The following is a 22,194-nucleotide window of genomic DNA, read 5'->3' on the forward strand; positions in this document are numbered from 1 at the left end:
GAAGCATTTATTTGGGCTGCAATTTCTGAGGCTGGTAACTCTAATGAATGTATCCTCTGCAGCAGAGGTAACTCTGGGTGTTCCATTCCTGTGGCGGACCTCATGATAACCAGTTTCATCATTGCGCTTTATGGTTTTTGCAACTGCACTTGAAGAAACTTTCAAAGTTCTTGAAATGTTCTGGATTGACTGACCTTCATGTCTTAAAGTAATGATGGACTGTCATTTCTCTTTGCTTATTTGAGTTGTTCTTGCCATAATATGGACTTGGTCTTTTACCAAATAGGGCTATCTTCTGTATACCCCCCCCCCCCCCCCCCCCCCACCTTGTCACAACACAACTGATTGGCTCAAACGCATTAAGAAGGAAAGAAATTCCACAAATTCACTTTTAACAAGGCACACCTGTTAACTGAAATTCATTCCAGGTGACAACCTCAGGAAGATGGTTGAGAGAATGCCAAGAGTGTGCAAAGCTGTCATCAATGCAAAGGGTGGCTACTTTGAAGAATATAAAATATATTTTGATTTGTTTAACACTTTTTTTTTAGTTAATACATGATTCCATATGTTATTTCATAGTGTTGATGTCTTCACTATTATTCTACAATGCAGAAAATAGTCAAAATAATGAAAAACGCTGGAATGAGTAGGTTTGTCCAAACTTTTGACTGTTACTGTACATTGTTTTCAACATATCAGTATTTGTGCAAACTTTCATAATAAATCCTGTTCTAAAAACATTTACAGAAAATACATCAAATGATCAATGTATTTTTTCCTATGGTTGCAATGCTGTAAAACGCTGCACTAGAGTGCTTCAAAAATCAATATTCCCAAAGTTTAGCATGTCTTTGCAGGGCGACTTTTTATATAATTCGTTTTTAAAGAGTTTTGTTTTCAGCATAATGACTTGTTGCTAGCAGAATGGAATTTTGGTTCCAACCCCTGATTCAAAAGCAGTTCACCTATGTTTTTCACGACAAAAGAAGTTACAGAACCTTATCAAGTTAGCATTCAGTTCTAGGTGCTCAATACGGGGCGGCGTAGTTAGAGCATTGGGCCAGTAACCAAAAGGTTGCTAGATCGAATCCCTGAGCTGACAAGGTAAAAATCTGTCGTTCTGAGTTTTGATAACTCTTGCTAGTGATTGAGTAGCGTGTAAATGTGTGTGTGTAACGCATTGTCATGCTCTGGTACATAATATCGTCTTATCCAATACATGTATATCATAGAGGAAAGGTTACAAAAGAAACCACGCAGCAGATTATCATGCTGCAGTATTTCCTGTGGTCTTTCTTTTGCACAGTTCAGTGCTGTTTGTGTGAGGAAAATGGCACCTGCCTTCAACGTAGTATGTACAAATATTTTAAAAAAAAATAATAATCAACTTGAAACATTATTACACAGTATGGTTTGTTTTGCTTATGTTGATATTTTGTATAACAATAATAAGTTACATTGCAATACAACAAAAGCATAAAAAAAAAAATATTACTATTTTTTTTGCATTGGCTTGTATAGAAAAAGATAACTTCATACCATAATTGAGAAATCACTGGTTAATGACAAATATTAAATTGTTAGCCCACCAAAAAAGTTAACATACAAAAATAAAAAATAAAACAAAAAAAACGTTTGACTTAAATCTCTCGACTCTGCAAATAAACATCTCAAGGTTCCTTTCGTAGACTTTTCAAACATGTAAACATCACTGGTCAATAAAACCATAAGATAAAATAAATGTATTGTTCACTGATTTACATAACCAAACACACAAGTCATGACTAAAAATACATCTATATTTACAAAAGCAGCTCTTTCCAAAAGCACTGCAGAAAGTGGTGTAGAAAAACAGGACAGCGAGGGAGAGAAAGCAATCCAGGGCTTGTCTGTCTTGTACCAACAAACCAAGAGTTAGCAGATACTGGTCGTATTTGGTAAGTATTTTAGTTCCGTAATTCGGGTGTATTACAATGCAGGAGGGAGAGACCTCTAGGTTGAGGGCACCATATCCTTTATATACGGTTCTCTGTTTAGGTACGTGGCCCAGTAGACTAAATTGAAGCTGCTAAACAGGACTGGGAACATAATCCTTGAAATCCTATCGATTTTGCTCACACTGTTGAAAGTCTTCTTTGGGTCCGTTTTGCCACCCACCTTGCCAACCGCCATGTTGGGGTCAGCGGCGCCGCCCTTGGCGATGGTGGACAACCCAGAGTCCTTGGTGATGCTGGGCGCATAGTTGGCCACCGCCACGGCATACGCGTTGTTCTTCTTCATGGCGGAGGCCTTCTCTTTTTTCTGTGGAAGAAGCCAAAGTTAGTAGCTAGCAGTCGTCAGACGAACCTGTCACTTCCGGCCAGCATGTGTTCCAGACAGTCCTGGATGATGAATGCACCCAGGGGAGGGTCTTAATAATAATGAATGGGATCTGGGATAGGATAGTGCATCAATCTAAATGCAGAGAAGTGGTAAAATGGTTAGCCGGGCCTCCGATATGCTGTCAGGCACCACACTGTCAACACAAATTACTGTCACAGCTCACTCTGATGTCATTCATTCACTTGGCTATTTACAATTTAAACATGTTTGCGAGGTCAGAATGAGTATTTTATATATTCCCTATTTCCTTAGTTACAGAGGTAATGCTGCTTTCCATTCTACCGTCCTAGCCACTCTAAAATGTCCAGTTTCACATAACACAATGCCACAGATGTCTCAAGTTGAGTGAGCGTGCAATTGGCATGCTGACTGCAGGAATGTCGCCAGATAATTTAATGTTCATTTCTCTACCATAAGCCGCCTCAACATAGTTTTAGAGAACATAGTTTTAGAGAATTTGGCAATATGTCCAACCGGCCTCACAACTAGGGCTGTTGAGGTGACCGTATTACCGCCACACCGACGGTCATGAGTCATGAAAGCAGTCAAATTCCACATGAATTTGAATGCCTTCATGACTCGTGACCGCCTATATCTTCACGTAATTAGGTTTCTCCAAGCTCTGATGCTGCTGATGGTCATTAGAAGCCTACCAAACTTGCTAACTGCCTGGCACTCAGCACTCAAGAATAGTCTGATGGGTGATATTAGCCTATCACTTGTGAATTATATATTATCACTTGTGAATGATGCCCAGCATAAGAAAATTGTTTTTTTAACGACTTTTTCTAATCATAGTCGTACACCTCATGTAGCCTAGCCCATAGGCTTATATGTTTTAATAAGGTTTGTATCACAACTAGAGTGACCAAATAACTTCTTAAAATTAAGCACATTAATCCGCTTTACAAGGAATGTAGAGCCTAACTGGCATACACAACCAGCCCGTGAGTTTCAAGTTTGGGGAGAACATTTTCCCCATAAAAATGAATCTTTATAATTGTAACGGAATTCGTCCTCCTCATCTGACGAGGAGTAAGAAAGGTCGGACCAATGCGCAGCGTGGTAAGTGCCCATTATATTTAATAATCCTGAACACGACAACAATACAAAAATAACAAAGTGAATAGAAAACCGAAACAGTCCCGTAACGTGAACAAACAGACACGGAAGACAACCACCCACAAAACACAACAGAAAACAGGCTACCTAAATATGGTTCCCAATCAGAGACAATGACTAACACCTGCCTCTGATTGAGAACCATATCAGGCCAAACGAAAAACCCAACATAGAAACACAAAACATAGATAACCCACCCAACTCACACCCTGACCATACTAAAACAAAGAAAATACAAAAGAACTAAGGTCAGAACGTGACAATAATAAAAGCATTACTGGCATAACTGCATTTGCAGTCACTTTTGATAATGGTGTTTTCCGCATTTATGCGCTTATAATGTGAAGAAATAGCCTAATAGTTTATCAACATTTTAAGCTAAACGTTCTGATCTGTTGCGTCAGCCACATTGCGTAAAAAAGTTTTTTTTATGCAAGTGGTTGAATTCATTTGGGATCTATCGCATCCCATAGCTGTCCCAGACTCTGCTTGGAATATTTATTTCTCGCACAGAATAGAATAGGTCGACTTTGTACTATGGGGGATAGTAGATTGACATAGGCTAGTGCTTTTGCTGTTCGTTAGGCCTACTACTCATCTTGTTGGCTGACGAAAAGTAAATGTGGACAGTTCTTCCAATATCTTCAATATGCACCTCGGAATTGGATGAGGACGATCATAGTTGCGTCCCGGATGTGTCCGTCTTCATTTGTAGTCTGTGAGAAAGTCCCTATCACGTGATGGAGCACGCAGCACTCAGGGAGAAGGGAACATCGGCCACTGGCTGCAAAAGGCATGTATTTCTTTAGGGTGCATTACGGCCACACAAAGGGGATGCCTCTGTGAAATTCTAGGTATTATCAAGTGCTTGTCAAATTGTGAATGAGTTACTGATGTGGTGTGTACAGCCTGTGCAAAAAAACTAAGCAGAGCTCACGCCTTTCAAACTTTTTCAAATCATCATTAGAGTCACATCATGCAGCCTTACAATTTATAAAAAATCAAAACATATAGCCCAGCGTTTGGAGAACAACTAAAGTTACAACTCCAAATTAAGTATATAAGAATACCTATTTCTTTGTTAACCGCTCAACACAGAATATGTGCACACTACCTCAAATCGTTTGGAGAAAATATCCTTTCTATTTTATTCAGCTTTGTTCAATTGTGTTCTTCATCCTATAAAATAATGCCATGGAATTCTAAGCAAATCTTGTCTGCTTAATGAACTAGTGTAGACCACAGCCATTTGGCATAGCCAGATCAGGACCTAACATAAGGCCAACTCAGAGTATGCTATTCTGTTCTTCTGAAATGGCATTTTCTTCATATCATGCTTCTTTAGACATGTCTAAAATAAATAATGGATTTATTGTGAAGGCTTAGGCTATATTACATGGATTTATTAGACTTTTAAAAATGTAGATGTTCCAAATGTTCCAAATGCATCAGTGGCTTGTTGGCACTGTGGAAGCCAGGAAATGCTAAATGTGTTTATGTTAATCAACGGTCAATTACCGTGAAGCCGACAGTTATTTGCTTGTCAATCACAGGCTGACTAAATTTTGTGACCGCTAGTGCCCTAATCACAACCGCAGACCATATGTAACCACGCCAGCCTAGGACCTCCACATCCAGCTTCCTCCCCCCTGGGAACGTCTTAGACCAGCCTCCCGGACAGCTGATGAAACTGGGGGTTTGCACAACCAAAGAATTTCTGCACAAACTGTCAGTAACCTTCTCAGGGAAACTCATCTGTGTGCTCGTCGACCTCACCAGGGTCTTGACCTGACTGCAGTTCGACATCGTAACCGACTTCAGTAGGCAAATGCTCACCTTTGATGTCCACTGGCACGCTGGAGAAGTGTGCTCTTCATGGATGAATCCCGGTTTCAACTGTACCGTGCAGATGGCAGATAGTGTGTATGGCGTTGTGTGGGCGAGTGGTTTGCTGATGTCAACGTTGTGAACAGTGCCCATGCGGTGGTGGTATGGTATGGACAGGCATAAGCTATGGACAACAAACAAAATTGCACTTTATCAATAGCAATTTGAATGCACAGAGATACCGTGACGAGATCCTGAGGCCAATTGTCGTACCATTCGTCTGCCGCCATCACCTCATGTTTCAGCATGATAATGCACGGCCCCGTGTCAAAATAATCTGTACACAATTCCTGGAAGCTGAAAATGTCCCAGTTCTTCCATGGCCTGCATACTCACCAGACATGTCACCCATTGAGCATGTTTTGGATGCTCTGTATCGAAGTGTACGACAGCGTGTTCCAGTTCCCGCCAATATCCAGCTACTTCACGACAGCGTGTTCCAGTTCCCGCCAATATCCAGCTACTTCACGACAGCGTGTTCCAGTTCCCGCCAATATCCAGCTACTTCGCACAGCCATTGAAGAGGAGTGGGACAACATTCCACAGGCCACAATCAACAGTCTGATAAACTCTATGCAAAGGAGATGTGTTGTGCTGTATGAGGCAAATGGTGGTCACACCAGATATTGACTGGTTTTCTGAACCACGCCCCTAACTTGTTTTTGTTTTATTTCAAAAACCACACCTGTGTGGAAGCACCTGCTTTCAATATTGTTTGTATCTCTGGCAGTTACATGTATATGCTTTTTTGAAAATGAACAAATACATTCTGAAGGATGGGTTGAAACTAAGCCCCAACCTTTCCACCTCAGCTTTTATGTTTTTTGTTGTTGTCACTAACTGATTAACAAGGTGCAAAGTGTCTTTTCCCCATCAAAGTCTGATTCACTTCAAACGTATCTTCCCACACAGAAAGAGCCCCTATCACTCTATGGCTCTTCACAGTTTCCCTCTCCTTTTTGTTATTTTCTTTAATCTCAACCCATTTATCCTGGCTATGCTTCATGGGGTCTTCCTCCCTGAACATTTACCCATTTATCCTGGCTACGCTTCATGTGGTCTCCCTCCCTGAACATTAACACATTTATCCTGGCTACGCTTCATGTGGTCTCCCTCCCTGAACATTAACACATTTATCCTGGCTATGCTTCATGGGGTCTCCCTTCCTGAACATTAACACATTTATCCTGGCTACGCTTCATGTGGTCTCCCTCCCTGAACATTAACACATTTATCCTGGCTATGCTTCATGTGGTCTCCCTCCCTGAACATTAACCAATTTATCCTGGCTATGCTTCATGGGGTCTCCCTTCCTGAACATTAACACATTTATCCTGGCTATGCTTCATGGGGTCTCCCTTCCTGAACATTAACACATTTATCCTGGCTATGCTTCATGGGGTCTTCCTCCCTGAACATTTACCCATTTATCCTGGCTACGCTTCATGTGGTCTCCCTCCCTGAACATTAACACATTTATCCTGGCTACGCTTCATGTGGTCTCCCTCCCTGAACATTAACACATTTATCCTGGCTATGCTTCATGGGGTCTCCCTTCCTGAACATTAACACATTTATCCTGGCTACGCTTCATGTGGTCTCCCTCCCTGAACATTAACACATTTATCCTGGCTATGCTTCATGTGGTCTCCCTCCCTGAACATTAACCAATTTATCCTGGCTATGCTTCATGGGGTCTCCCTTCCTGAACATTAACACATTTATCCTGGCTATGCTTCATGGGGTCTCCCTTCCTGAACATTAACACATTTATCCTGGCTATGCTTCATGGGGTCTCCCTTCCTGAACATTAACACATTTATCCTGGCTATATGCTTCATGGGGTACCAATTTACTCTCCCTCTCTGAACATTTAAGTAAAATATGCTGTGACCTTTTGTGTTTGTATCGCCACATTAATTTGTCTGATCTGGCACCTGCTTGGTTGTAGGTTTCAGAAAGTATTCATAGACCTTGACTTATTACACATTTTGTTGTGTTACCACCTGAATTTAAAAAAATGAATATAAACCAAAAAAAATGATCACACAATGCCCCTTCATGACAAAGTGAAAAGATATATTCAGTACCAGTCAAACATTTGGACACACCTACTCATTCAAGGGGTTTCTTTATTTTTTACTATTTTCTACATTGTAGAATAATATTGAAGACATCAAAACTATGAAATAACACATATGGAATCATGTAGTAACCAAAAAAGTGTTAAACAAATCTAAATATATTTTAGATTACTCAAAGTAGCCACCCTTTGCCTTGATGACAGCTTTGCACACTCTTGGCATTCTCTCAACCAGCTTCAGATGGAATGCTTTTTCAACAGTCTTGAAGGAGTTCCCACACATGCTGAGCACTTGTTGGCTGCTTGTGGTCCTTAACGCAACCAAGGAGAGTGATAGAGTGCTGCATCAGATGACCTGGCCTCTACAATCACCCAACCTCAACCCAATTGAGATGGTTTGGGTTGAGGTCGCGTGATTGTGGAGGCCAGGTCATCTGATGCAGCACTCCATTACTCTACTTCTTGGTCAAATCGCCCTTAAACAGCCTGGAGGTTTGTTGGGTCATTGTCCTGTTGAAAAACAAATGATAGTTCCACTAAGTGCAATCCAGATAGGATGGCGTATTGCTGCAGAATGCTGTGGTAGCCATGCTGGTTAAGTGTGCCTTGAATTCTAAATAAATCACAGACAGTGTCATCTACATGATTCCATATGTGTTATTTCATAGTTTTGATGTCTTCACTATTATTTTACAATGTAGAAAATAGTACAAATAAAGAAAAACCCTTGAATGAGGTGTGTCCAAACTTTTGACTGTTACTGCAAGTATTCACACCACTGATTCAATACTTTGTAGAAGAACCTTTGGCAGCAATTACAGCTGTCAGTCTTTCTGGGTAAGTCTGTAAGAGCTCTCCACACCTGGATTTGGCAACATCTGCCCATTTATTATTTTCAAAATGTTTCAAGCTCTGTCAAATTGGTTGTTGATCATCGCTAGACAACCATTTACAGGTTTTGCCATAGATTTTCAATTAGATTTAAGTCAAAACTGTAACTCGACCACACAGGAACATTCACTGTTGCTTACACAGGAACATTCACTGTCTTCTTGGTAAGCAACTCCAGTGTAGATTTGGCCTTGTGTTTTAGGTTATTGGTCTGCAGTAAGGTGAATTAATCACCCAGTGTCTGGTGGAAAGCAGACTGAACAAGGTTTTCCCCTCGGATGTTGCCTGTGCTTAGCTCAATTCAGTTTATTTTTTTATCCTGAAAAAACTCCCCAGTGCTTAACGATTAGAAGCATACTCATAACTAATGATGCAGCCACCACTGTGCTTGAAAATATGGAGAGTGGTACTTAGTCGTGTGTTGTATTGGATTTTCCCCTAATATAACACTTTGTATTAAGGACAAAAAGTTAATTGCTATGCCAATTTTTTTGGGCAGTATTACCTCAGTGCCTTGTTGAAAACAGGATGCATGTTTTGGAATATTTTTTTATTCTGTACAGGCTTCCTTCTTTTCACTCTGTCAATTAGGTAAGTTGTGTGGAGTAACTACAGTGTTATTGATCCATACTCAGTTTTCTCCTATCACAGCCATTAAACTCTGTAACTGTCTTAAAGTCACCACTGACCTCATGGTGAAATCCCTGAGAGGTTTCCATCCACTCACCATGTTCAAAGGGATATTCTTATTTTTTACCAATCCACCAATAGGTTCACTATTTGACTGAGGGACCTGACAGATGATGGTGTAGGGTACAGAGATGAGGCTATTATGACTATTATTGCACACAGAGTCCATGCAACTTATTATGTGACTTGTTATGCAAATTTTTACTTTCACTCTTGAACTTATTTAGGCTTGCCATAACAAAGGGGTTGAATACTTATTGACTTAAAAAATAAAATCTACAAATATAATTCCACTTTGACATTATGGAATATTGTGTGTAGGCCAGTGTAACACAACAACTTGGAAAAAGTCACAGGATGTGAATACATTCTGAAGGCACTGTATGTATACATTCATACGTATGCAGATTGTCTTCCAGGTACAGCACTGCCTGTGGCTGTCGAACAGGAAATGACCTGAATGCTGATGCAAACACAACACATGCAAAGGACCTCGGGTTGAAAATCATATGGAAATGGATTGGCCACCTTCAAAACAAACAGATCACCATATACGATCTCTGAAAATGCTGCCTTTTAGGCCATCGGAGGGGGTTATGCTTCCATTACCTTGTCATTCACAATGCTCTTCCCATCCCAGGCCCAGCTGCGCTTTGTGAAGTAGTTGACGGTGGCAAACTCGATGAGGGCAGAGAAGACAAAGGCGTAGCAGACAGCGATGAACCAGTCCATGGCCGTGGCGTAGGCCACCTTGGGGAGGGAGTTACGAGCACTTATACTCAGTGTGGTCATTGTCAGGACAGTGGTTACACCTAGGGGAACAGCAAACAGTTTCAGTTTGGTCAGTTCCTTTTGATTATCATTCAATTATTTAAGTACCTTATCAACAGATACCATGTACAGCCAAATAATTACATTCGGGTTAGCAAAGTAGTTTAGGTGTATAGTAATGACACGGTATAGCACAGACTTAAAGTGAAATGTTATTGTTTTATGTAATTTAGGAGAATGCATAATTTAACATGTACCAACATATGCTTTACTGTAACATCAAAGCAAGATGACATTTAGGATGCTCCAGTGTTACAGGAAAAGCCTGGGGCACAACTTGAATTCATAAGGAGATATCTAGACACATTTTTTATTTTATTTATTTCCCATCTAATCAATGGAAGATGGGATTAAAAGGACAGGCTACAACACCAAGAGCCAACAGGTAGGCTGTGATTGAATAATCTGAATGGTGGTGTTGTTATTTACTGTAGGATTTGGAAGGGGAGAAAGTGGACAGTTAAAGTTATGTAGACTAAGTTAGCGTAGCTAACGTTAAATAGCTTATCTTGGTTTGATCAGTGGGGAACCATCAGGGGCCTTGAAGGCCTAAGGATTTATAAAAATAGATAAATAAAATTATTAAAAAAACATTTACATTTCTATTTTACAATAATTGTAATAATTTTCTGATTTAATCTCTTCAGTTTGTGTTAGAAAGAGAAGGGTTAATACTGAATAGAAAAAAATATCCAATCAGGATATTATTTAGTGGTATCTGTGTAGAAACATTGAACCTGCTCAGCCAGCCATTGGCTAGGCCTTCAGAAGCTGGACAGCTTTACCATTGTATTACAGCAGAATTTTGGAGTGATAGTGGAATGAACATAGGGCTGTGGCGGTCACAAAATGTAATCAACCGGTGATTGTCAAGCAAATAACTGTCGGTCTCACGTAATTGAGCGTTCGTTAATTAACAAACACATTTAGCATCTCCTGGCTTCTACACATGTTAAAAAGTCTAATAAATCCATGTAATTTCAAATCAAATCAAATTTTATTGGTCACAAACACTACCTACTCATTCAAGGGTTTTCCTTTATTTTTACTATTTTCTTCATTGTAGAATAATATTGAAGACATCAAAACTATGAAATAACACATGTGGAATCATGTAGTAACCAAAAAAGTGTTAAACAAATCAAAATATATTTTATATTTGAGATTCTTCAAATAGCCACCCTTTGCCTTGACGACAGCTTTGCACACTCTTGACATTCTCTCAACCAGCTTCACCTGGAATGCTTTTCCAATAGTCTTGAAGGAGTTCCCACACATGCTGAGCACTTATTGATTGCTTTTCCTTCATTCGGCAGTCCAACTCATCTCAAACCATCTCAATTTGGTTGAGGTCGGGGGATTGTGGAGGCCAGGTCATCTCATGCAGCACTCCATCACTCTCCTTCTTTGTAAAATAGCCCTTACACAGCACAGAGGTGTGTTGGGTCATTGTTCTGTTGAAAAACAAGTGATAGTCCCACTAAGCATAATCCAGATGGGATGGCGTATCGCTGCAGAATGCTGTGGTATACATGCTGGTTAAGTGTGCCTTGATTTCTAAATAAATCACAGACAGTGTCACCAGCAAAGCACCCCCACACCATAACACCTCCTCCTCCTTGCTTTACGGTGGGAAATACACATGCAGAGATCATCCGTCTTCCATTCCTGTGGCGGTCCTCATGAGAGCCAGTTTCATCATAGCGCTTGATGGTTTTTGCAACTGCACTTGAAGAAACATTCAAAGTTCTTGAAATGATCCGTTTTGACTGGCCTTCATGTTTTAAAGTAATGATGCACTGTCATTTGTCTTTGCTTATTTGAGCTGTTCTTGCCATAATATGGACATGGTCTTTTACCAAATAGGGCTATCTTCTGTATACCCCACCTACCTTGTCACAACACAAATGATTGGCTCAAACGCATTAAGAAGGAAAGAAATTCCACAACTTAACTTTTAAGAAGGCACACCTGTTGATTGAAATGCATTCCAGGGGACTACCTCATGAAGCTGGTTGAGAGAATGCCAAGAGTGTGCAAAGCTGTCATCAAGGCAAAGGGTGGCTATTTGAAGGATCTCAAATGTATTTTGATTTGTTTAACACTTTTTGGTTATGTACATGATTACACATGTGTTAGTTCATAGTTTTGATGTCTTCACTATTATTCTACAATGTATAGTAAAAATAAAGAAAAACCCTTGAATGAGTAGGTGTTCTAAAACTTTTGTCCGGTAGTGTATGTCAGTTAGGCTCCACACCCCTTGTAAATCAGATTCATGTGATTCATTTTAAGATGTTATTTTGCCACTTAAGTTGTGATACAAACCTTATCAAAACCTAAAGGCCTATGGGCTAGGCTACATGAGGTGTGTGACTATGATTCGAAAAAGTCGCAAAGTGATAGGCTAATATTGTCACCCATCAGACTATTCTTGATTTAATCTCGTCTTTACATATACTAAATAATATGTGTAAAATTTGTTTTGATTTAGATAGGAGCATGATAATGGTCCAGTTTCAAAACAGGGGCAGCGGGAAAAAATACATCTAATCTATGCACTTAAATAGCTAATTGAGGACGCTTTTGCCCGTGGTTCATTTTCATGCCAGCCAGGTAGGCTATTACTCCTGTTGTAAAGATAAACAATGCGCTTAATATTAGTAAAGTTCAGAAATAAATATAGTAGGCCTAGCCTATCGAAAGCTGATGGATCCTCCTCTTTTTAGGAGAGGCCATCACTCTGTTTTCTTGAGCAATTACATAGCATATAGAAATGTTGAGCAACATGGGCTCTCATGAAGTGTTTTATTAGATTTTCAAACACATTTGCATTGATGTCAGAGTGATTAGAGGGAAAATAGAGTGCTGAGTACCAGGCAGTTAGCAAGTTTGGTAGGCTCCTAATGACCATCAGCAGCATCAGAGCTTGGAGAAGTCTAATTACCGTGACTAAACAGTCACGTGGAATTTGACTGCCTTCATGACTTGTGACTGCCGGTATGGCGGTAATACAGTCACCGCAACAGCCCTAAATGAACCAATCACATTTTGACTTGCAATGGGTGGGACCATTTATTTTTTAAAGTGACGGGTCTAGGCCTCACTACTGAGAGTGCAAGAGGTAATGAATTCATAATACAGAATAACAGTGGGTGGCGGCAACACACTAATAGTCTGCCATAAAACATTGAAGGGGCGCATGATAAAATAATCAGTGTCGCTAGTAGCGTTAGCTAGCTTGTGATGTAGTAGTGTTACAAAGGTGACAACATCTGTAGCAGCTGTTCAAAATGGACTTCAAGGTGGATGTTGCTAATTTGTTATAGATCAACTTTCAAACTTCATTTACAAATGTCAATCATCTGGTAAGTGGCACTGTTTTTTGTTGCAGCTCGCTTGCTGTTAGATATCGCTTTGAAAATAATGACTGAAACATTATTGCATTTAAACTTTAGATCACCGGTTAGTGTGATGAACGTGATAAAATATATTTGCAATGGGAATTAATAGCTGGTTTGTTAATTTCATTTTGGAAATGAAATGGTTGTGCTTTTATGGGGCCTACTCCATTGAATGGGCTGCTTATTCTTTAACATTATTTGATGCTGTGTGTGACTGCTGTCTCTGCGTTTCATCAAAACGGGCTCTCTTTCAGCGCCATGGAATGCACAGGTACATTGGTACACAACAACAACATTGACGAATATGCTGATTCGGTGAGCGAGTTCATTAGAAAGTGCATTGACGATGTCGTACCCACAGCAACGATTAAAACATTCCCAAACCAGAAATTGTGGATTGACGGCAGCATTCGCGTGAAACTGAAAGCGCGAACCACTGCCTTTTTTTTTTCACCGGAAACATGACCGAATACAAACAGTGTAGCTATTCTCTCCGCAAGGCAATCAAACTAGCTAAGTCCCAGTACAGAGACAAAATAGAGTCGCAATTCAACAGCTCAGACACAAGAGGTATGTGGCAGGGTCTACAGTCAATCACGGATTACAAAAAGAAAACCAGCCCCGTCGCGGACCAGGATGTCTTGCTCCCAGACAGGCTTAATAACTTTTTTGCTCGCTTTGAGGACAATACAGTGCCACTGACACGGCCCGCTACCAAAACCTGCGGGCTCTCCTTCACTGCAGCCGAGGTGAGTAAAACATTTAAACGTGTTAACCCTCGCAAGGCTGCAGGCCCAGACGGCATTCCCAGCCGCGTCCTCAGAGCATGCGCAGACCAGCTGGCTGGTGTGTTTACGAACATATTCAATCAATCCTTATCCCAGTCTGCTGTTCCCACATGCTTCAAGAGGGCAACCATTGTTCCTGTTCCCAAGAAAGCTAAGGTAACTGAGCTAAACGACTACCGCCCCGTAGCACTCACTTCCGTCATCATGAAGTGCTTTGAGAGACTAGTCAAGGACCATATCACCTCCACCCTACCGGACACCCTAGACCCACTCCAATTTGCTTACCGACCCAATAGGTCCACAGACGACGCAATCGCAACCACACTGCACACTGCCCTAACCCATCTGGACAAGAGGAATACCTATGTGAGAATGCTGTTCATCGACTACAGCTCAGCATTTAACACCATAGTACCCTCCAAACTCGTCATCAAGCTCGAGACCCTGGGTCTCGACCCCGCCCTGTGCAACTGGGTCCTGGACTTCCTGACGGGCCGCCCCCAGGTGGTGAGGGTAGGTAACAACATCTCCACCCCGCTGATCCTCAACACTGGGGCCCCACAAGGGTGCGTTCTGAGCCCTCTCCTGTACTCCCTGTTCACCCACGACTGCGTGGCCATGCACGCCTCCAACTCAATCATCAAGTTTGCGGATGACACTACAGTGGTAGGCTTGATTACCAACAACGACGAGACGGCCTACAGGGAGGAGGTGAGGGCCCTCGGAGTGTGGTGTCAGGAAAATAACCTCACACTCAACGTCAACAAAACAAAGGAGATGATTGTGGACTTCAGGAAACAGCAGAGGGAGCACCCCCCTATCCACATCGACGGGTCAGTAGTGGAGAAGGTGGAAAGTTTTAAGTTCCTCGGTGTACACATTACGGACAAACTGAATTGGTCCACCCACACAGACAGTGTTGTGAAGAAGGCGCAGCAGCGCCTCTTCAACCTCAGGAGGCTGAAGAAATTCGGCTTGTCACCAAAAGCACTCACAAACTTCTACAGATGCACAATCGAGAGCATCCTGTCGGGCTGTATCACCGCCTGGTACGGCAACTGCTCCGCCCACAACCGTAAGGCTCTCCAGAGGGTAGTGAGGTCTGCACAACGCATCACCGGGGGCAAACTACCTGCCCTCCAGGACACCTACACCACCCGATGTCACAGGAAGGCCATAAAGATCATCAAGGACAACAACCACCCAAGCCACTGCCTGTTCACCCCGCTATCCTCCAGAAGGCGAGGTCAGTACAGGTGCATCAAAGCAGGGACCGAGAGACTGAAAAACAGCTTCTATCTCAAGGCCATCAGACTGTTAAACAGCCACCACTAACATTTAGCGGCCGCTGCCAACATACTGACTCAACTCCAGCCACTTTAATAATGGGAATTGATGGAAATTATGTAAAAATGTACCACTAGCCACTTTAAACAATGCCACTTAATATAATGTTTACATACCCTACATTACTCATCTCATATGTATATGTATATACTGTACTCTATATCATCTACTGCATCTTGCCATCTCTATGTAATACATGTATCACTAGCCACTTTAAACTATGCCACTTTATGTTTACATACCCTACATTACTCATCTCATATGTATATACTGTACTCTATACCATCTACTGCATCTTGCCTATGCCGTTCTGTACCATCACTCATTCATATATCTTTATGTACATATTCTTTATCCCTTTACACTTGTGTGTATAAGGTAGTAGTTGTGGAATTGTTAGGTTAGATTACTTGTTGGTTATTACTGCATTGTCGGAACTAGAAGCACAAGCATTTCGCTACACTCGCATTAACATCTGCTAACCATGTGTATGTGACAAATAAAATTTGATTTGATTTGATTTGTATTGGGGTCGCTGTCCTTTCAGCACCATGAACCTGTCACCTTTGAAGTGACACTGTTGTTGTCGCTATTGGTGATAGTGGTGTTGGCTACAATAGGTTGTGTAAACGGTGCATTATTGTATGCTGTGTGTCACATGCCGGTTCTGTCTGTGTGTACGGGAGCCCAAAGAGCGGCCAGGCTCTTTAGGCTCCTCCTTCTGTTTTTCAGTTAGATTTTTTCTTAACGTTAAGGATCCCAATTTTGTTTATAAGTTTTAATATTTAAACGTTAACACTCCTAATTGCAACATATGGTGCATTTGTTTTCTTGTAGGCGTAAGTAAAATACCATGTAAACTACTCGGTACCGGTGCCCCCTGTATATAGCCTCGTTATTGTTATTCTCATTGTGTTACTTTTTATTATTTTAGCCTACTTGGTAAATATTTTCCTCTTATTGAACTGCACTGTTGGTTAAGGGCTGGTAAGTAAGCATTTCACGGTAAAGTCTACACTTGTTGTATTTGGCGCATGTGGCAAATAAAGTTTGATTTGATGTCTTCTACCTGAACAGTGCACCTTGTCATCGATTAATGTCACCATTGATATACACAAAATATAACAAAATAAATAAGCAGACTTATCTCAAATTTTCTCATGCCACATTTGCGCCTGATGTTTTGATTTGAGGGCTGTATGAAAACAGTCCCCACTAAAGTTCAGCTTAGCTCAGATTTCCTTTTATTTTAATGAGTGGGAGGGGGGAAAAGTATCTGCAGATTAGAGATGAGACTGTATTTACTCAGAGTATTTTTTAGAACTAAGGTCCAGAATAAGTTCTTTGAATTTCTTTAACCAAGTTTTTTCTTAAACGTTCATTCGCTGCCCACTTCTCTGTGGCACTGAAATAATGAGGAGACTTAAAGGGACACAGAGAATAATAAACTGACTAACTCCTCCTTTTCAGAGCATACCCAATCATATCTAGAAATGGCCTGATCCCTTAAAGCTGGTTACACAGCTATGGGCCATTTCTACCGTGAACACATCAGAATGCTGTTTTTCGGTGCATACTATTTAGTGATGTACTTCTCCTTTATGTGATATACTGTGTTTATCATGTGAATGGTACTCACCTCTGCAGTGATATGACATTAACACCATTGTCCCGGAAACCAAAGACCCAATCCAATTCGCATACCGCCCCAACAGATAGTGCCCACAAAGGTCCTCACTAAGCTAAGGACCTTGGGTCTAACACCTCCCTCTGCAACTGGATTCTGGACGTCCTGACGGGCCGCCCCCAGGTGTTAAGGGTAGGCAACAACACATCTGCCACACTGGCCACTCAGGGGTGACATACTTAGTCCCCTCCTTTACTCCCTGTTCACCCACGACTGCGTGGCCAAGCACTACTCCAACACCATCATTAAGTTTGTTGATGACACAACAGTGGTAGGCCTGATCACTGACAACGATGAGACAGCCTATAGGGAGGAGGTCAGAGACCTGGCAGTTTGGTGCCAGGACAACAACCTCTCCATCAACGTGAGCAAGACAAAGGAGCTGATCGTGGATTACAGGAAGAGGAGGACCGAACACGCCTCCATTCACATCGACTGGGCTTTAGTGGAGCGGGTCGAAAGCTTAAAGTTCCTCGGTGTCCACATCCTCAACAAACTATCATGGTCCAAACACCAAGACAGTCATGAAGAGGGCACGACAACGCCTATTCCCCCTCAGGAGACTGAAAAGAGTTGGCATGGGTCCCCAGATCCTCAACAGCTGCACCATCGAGAGCATCTTGACTGGTTGTATCATCGCCTGGTATGGCAACTAATCGGCAACTGACCGTAAGGGTAAGGCGCTACAAAGGTTAGTGCGTACGGCCCAGTACATCACTGGGGCCAAGCTTCCTGCCATCCAGGACCTCTATACTAGGCTGTGTCTGAGGAAGGCCCCAAAAATTGTCAAAGACTCCAGTCACCCAAGTCGTAGACTGGTCTCTCTGTTACCGCACGGTAAGCGGTAACGGGGTAACGGAGCGCCACGTCTAGGTCCACAAGGCTCCTGAAACAGCTTCTACCCCCAATCCATAAGACTGCTGAACAATTAATCAAATGGCCACCCACACTATTTGCATTGACCCCTTTGTTTTTACACTGCTGTTACATTCTGTTTATCATCTACGCATAGTCACGTTACCCCTAACTACATGTACATATTACCTGGACTAACCTGTACCCGCACACATTTACTCAGTACCAGTACTCCCTGTATATAGCCTCGTTATTGTTACTTTTTTTACTTTAGTTTATTTAGTAAATCAAATAAAATCAATTAATCAATGTCTCCCCATGTGTATAAAGCATATTTTTGTAGTCTATATTCCCCCATGGAGTACAATCAACCCCCTTTTGTAAACAAGCCAAGTCCTGTTGACACTTGTCACACCATTAAGTTAGCCTTCCTCTTGGCCACTAGCACTTGATTAAATTACCTTGCTATGGCAGAATGAAAATTCACTTGGCTTTTCAGGATGTCGCACAGGATCACATTTAAAGTGTTGCTCATTCATTGCACAGCAATACAAACAGCTATTGGGGCTGCAGAGTGGGTTGGAAGACAGGCTAACGGACACACAGGGCACATCCCCAAGGCTTCTGGCACCACAGAGAAACACTGAACTGCAGTTAGACACGCAGAGGGGTTAGTCTAGGACAGTGGTTCCCAAACTTTTTATAGTCCCGTACCCCTTCAAACATTCACCCTCCAGCTGCGTATATCCTCTAGCACCAGTGTCAGCACACTCTCAAATGTTGTTTTTTTCCATCAGTGTAAGCCTGCCACACACACTATATGATACATTTATTAAACATAAGAATGAGTGTGAGTTTATCACAACCCGGCTCGTGTGAGGTGACAAAGAGCTCTTATAGGACCAGGGCACAAATAATAATCTATCATTTTGCTCTTTATTTAACCATTTTACTTATAAAACCTTATTTGTTCATCGAAAATTATGAATAACTCACCACAGGTTAATGAGAAGGGTGTGCTTGAAAGGATGCACATAAATCTGCAATGTTGGGTTGTATTGGAGAGAGTCTCAGTCTTAAATCATTTCCCACACAAAGTATGTGCCTGTATTTAGTTTTCATGCTAGTGAGGGCCCAGAATCCACTCTCACATAGGTACGTGGTTGCAAAGGGCATCAGTGTCTTAACAGCGCAATTTGCCAAGGCAAGATACTCTGAGCGCAGCCAAATCCAGAAATCTGGCAGTGGCTTCTGATTAAATTCAATTTTCACAGAACTACTTGTTGCAATTTTGATGAGGCTCTCTTGTTCAGATATCGGTAAGTGGACTGGAGGCAGGGCATGAAAGGGATAAGGAATCCAATGTGTCATCCGTTTCGGGAAAGTACCTGTGTAATTGCACACCCAACTCACTCAGGTGCTTTGCTATATCACATTTGACATTGTCCGTAAGCTTGAGTTCATTTGCACACAAAAAATCATACACTAACGGAAAGACCTGTGTGTTGTCCTTATTAATGCAGACAGAGAAGAGCTCCAACTTCTTAATCATGTCCTCAATTTTGTCCCGCACATTGAATATAGTTGCGGAGAGTCCCTGTAATCCTAGATTCAGATCATTCAGGGGAGAAAAAACATCACCCAGATAGGCCAGTCGTGTGAGAAACTCATCATCATGCAAGCGAGTGAAAATTATGGTTAGTAAAGAAATCTTTAAGCTTGTCTCTCAATTTAAAAAAACGTGTCAATACTTTGCCCCTTGACAACCAGCGCACTTCTGTATGTTGTAAAAGCGTTACCTGGTCGCTGCCCATATCATTGCATAGTGCAGAAAATACACGAGAGTTCAGGGACCTTGCTTTAACAAAGTTTACATTTTCACTGTAGTGTCCATTTTCACTGTAGTGTCCAAAACATCTTTCAAGCTGTCAGGCATTCCCTTGGCAGCAAGAGCCTCTTGGTGGATGCTGCAGTGTACCCAAGTGGTGTCGGAAGCAACTGCTTGCATGCACGTTACCACTCCACTATGTCAACGTGATTGGATGTTAATTATTTGACTAGGCTACATGTATTTGACATTGTGTTGTTATTTCGCTGAACACTAGACGGTTTCATTTGATTTTTGGCAGTGAAATGAGGCTACTCAGATGAGAAAAAAACCTCACCCAAATGTATAGCCCCATTGGAAAACATAAATGGACTGTTTTAAAAAGATATATAAAGTTGAAGTCGGAAGTTCACATACACCTTAGCCAAATACATTTCAACTCAGTTTTTCACAATTCCTGACATTTAATCCTAGTAAAAATTCCCTGTCTTAGGTCAGTCAGAATCACCACTTTATTTTAAGAATGTGAAATGTCAGAATAATAGTAGAGAGAATGATTTATTTCAGCTTTTATTTATTTCATCAAATTCCAAGTGGGTCAGAAGTTTACATACACTCAATTAGTATTTGGTAGCATTGCCTTTAAATTGTTTAACTTGGGTCAAACGTTTCGGGTAGCCTTGATCAAGCTTCCCACAATAAGTTGGGTGAATTTTGGCCCATTCCTCCTGGCAGAGCTGGTGTAACTGAGTCAGGTTTGTAGGCCTCCTTGCTCGCACACGCTTTTTCAGTTATGCCCACAAATTTTCTATGGGATTGAGGTCAGGGCTTTGTGATGGCCACTCCAATACCTTGACTTTGCTATCCTTAAGCCATTTTGCCACAACTTTGGAAGTATGCTTGGGGTCATTGTCAATTTGGAAGACCCATTTGCGACCAAGCTTTAACTTCCTGACTGTTGTCTTGAGATGTTGCTTCAATAGATCCACATAATTTTCCTCCCTCATGATGCCATCTATTTTGTGAAGTGCACCAGACCCTCCTGCAGCAAAGCACTCCGACAACATGATGCTGCCACCCTCGTGCTTCACGGTTGGGATGGTGTTCTTCGGCTTGCAAGCATCCCCCTTTTTCCTCCAAACATAACGATGGTCATTATGGCCAAACAGTTCTATTTTTGTTTCATCAGACCAGAGGACATTTCACCAAAAAGTATGATCTTTGTCCCCATGTGCAGTTGCAAACCGTAGTCTGGCTTTTTTATGGCGGTTTTGGAGCAGTGGCTTCTTCCTTGCTGAGCGGCCTTTCAGGTTGTGTCGATATAGGACTCGTTTTACTGTGGATATAGATACTTTTCTACCTGTTTCCTCCAGCATCTTCACAAGGTCTTTTGCTGTTGTTCTGGGACTGATTTGCACTTTTCGCACCAAAGTACGTTCATCTCTAGGAGACAAAACCCGTCTCCTTCCTGAGCGGTATGACGGCTGCGTGGTCCCATGGTGTTCATACTTGTGTACTATTGTTTGTACAGATCAACGTGGTACCTTCAGGCGTTTGGAAATTGCTCCCAAGGATGAACCAGACTTGTGGAGGTCTACAATTTTTTTTCTGAGGTCTTGGCTGATTTCTTTGGATTTTCCCATGATGTCAAGCCAAGAGGTACTGAGTTTGAAGGTAGGCCTTGAAACAGGTACACAGGTACATCCACAGGTACACTTCCAATTGACTCAAATGATGTCAATTAGCCTATCAGAAACTTCTAAAGCCATGACATCATTTTCTGGAATTTCCAAGCTGTTCAAAGGCACAGTCAACTTAGTGTATGTAAACTTCTGACCCACTGGAATTGTGATACAGTGAATTATAAGTTAAATAATCTGTCTGTAAACAATTGTTGGACAAATGACTTGTGTACTGCACAAAGTAGATGTCCTAACCAACTTTCCAAAACTATAGTTTGTTAACAAGAAATTTGTGGAGTGGTTGAAAAACGAGTTTTAATGACTCCAACCTAAGTGTATGTAAACTTCCGACATCAACTGTATGTATGTATGTATAATAAAATATTCATCACTTTTTTATTTGCCGTACCCCGACGGCATTGCACGTACCCCAGTTTTGAATACCTGGTCTATGATAACATCACTGTCGGATAAGGAGCCCCATACTCACCAAACACAGTCCTAGCTGGCACGGACTCTCTGTTCAGCCAGAAGGATACTTGTGAGAGGATGACGGTCATAATGCATGGTAGATAGGTCTGGATCACAAAGTATCCAATCTTCCGCTTCAAATGGAAATGTGCCGTCATGACAGTGTATTCGCCTGTAGAGAGAGAGTGCTTTATTAATTTATACGGCCTCGACTACAGTGCCACTCTTTGAAGGATAGCGTTA

General features: G+C 41.6%; 1 protein-coding gene across 1 annotated transcript in view; it reads right to left on the reverse strand.

Annotated features, from left to right (window-relative positions):
• Positions 1 to 1,995: 1,995 nt before the first annotated feature.
• LOC120046966 (gamma-aminobutyric acid receptor subunit alpha-2-like) overlaps positions 1,996 to 22,194 on the reverse strand; it is a 52,010-nt gene continuing 31,811 nt past the window's right edge. The window contains exons 7-9 of the mRNA XM_038992518.1: positions 21,971 to 22,123; positions 9,668 to 9,870; positions 1,996 to 2,304 (exon numbers count right to left, since the gene is read on the reverse strand). Coding sequence (XP_038848446.1) covers positions 1,996 to 2,304; positions 9,668 to 9,870; positions 21,971 to 22,123 — 665 coding nt within the window. The remainder of the gene's footprint in view (positions 2,305 to 9,667; positions 9,871 to 21,970; positions 22,124 to 22,194) is intronic.

Source organism: Salvelinus namaycush, chromosome 5 (genome assembly GCF_016432855.1).
Source record: "Salvelinus namaycush isolate Seneca chromosome 5, SaNama_1.0, whole genome shotgun sequence".
NCBI classification, from domain to species: Eukaryota; Metazoa; Chordata; class Actinopteri; order Salmoniformes; family Salmonidae; genus Salvelinus; species Salvelinus namaycush.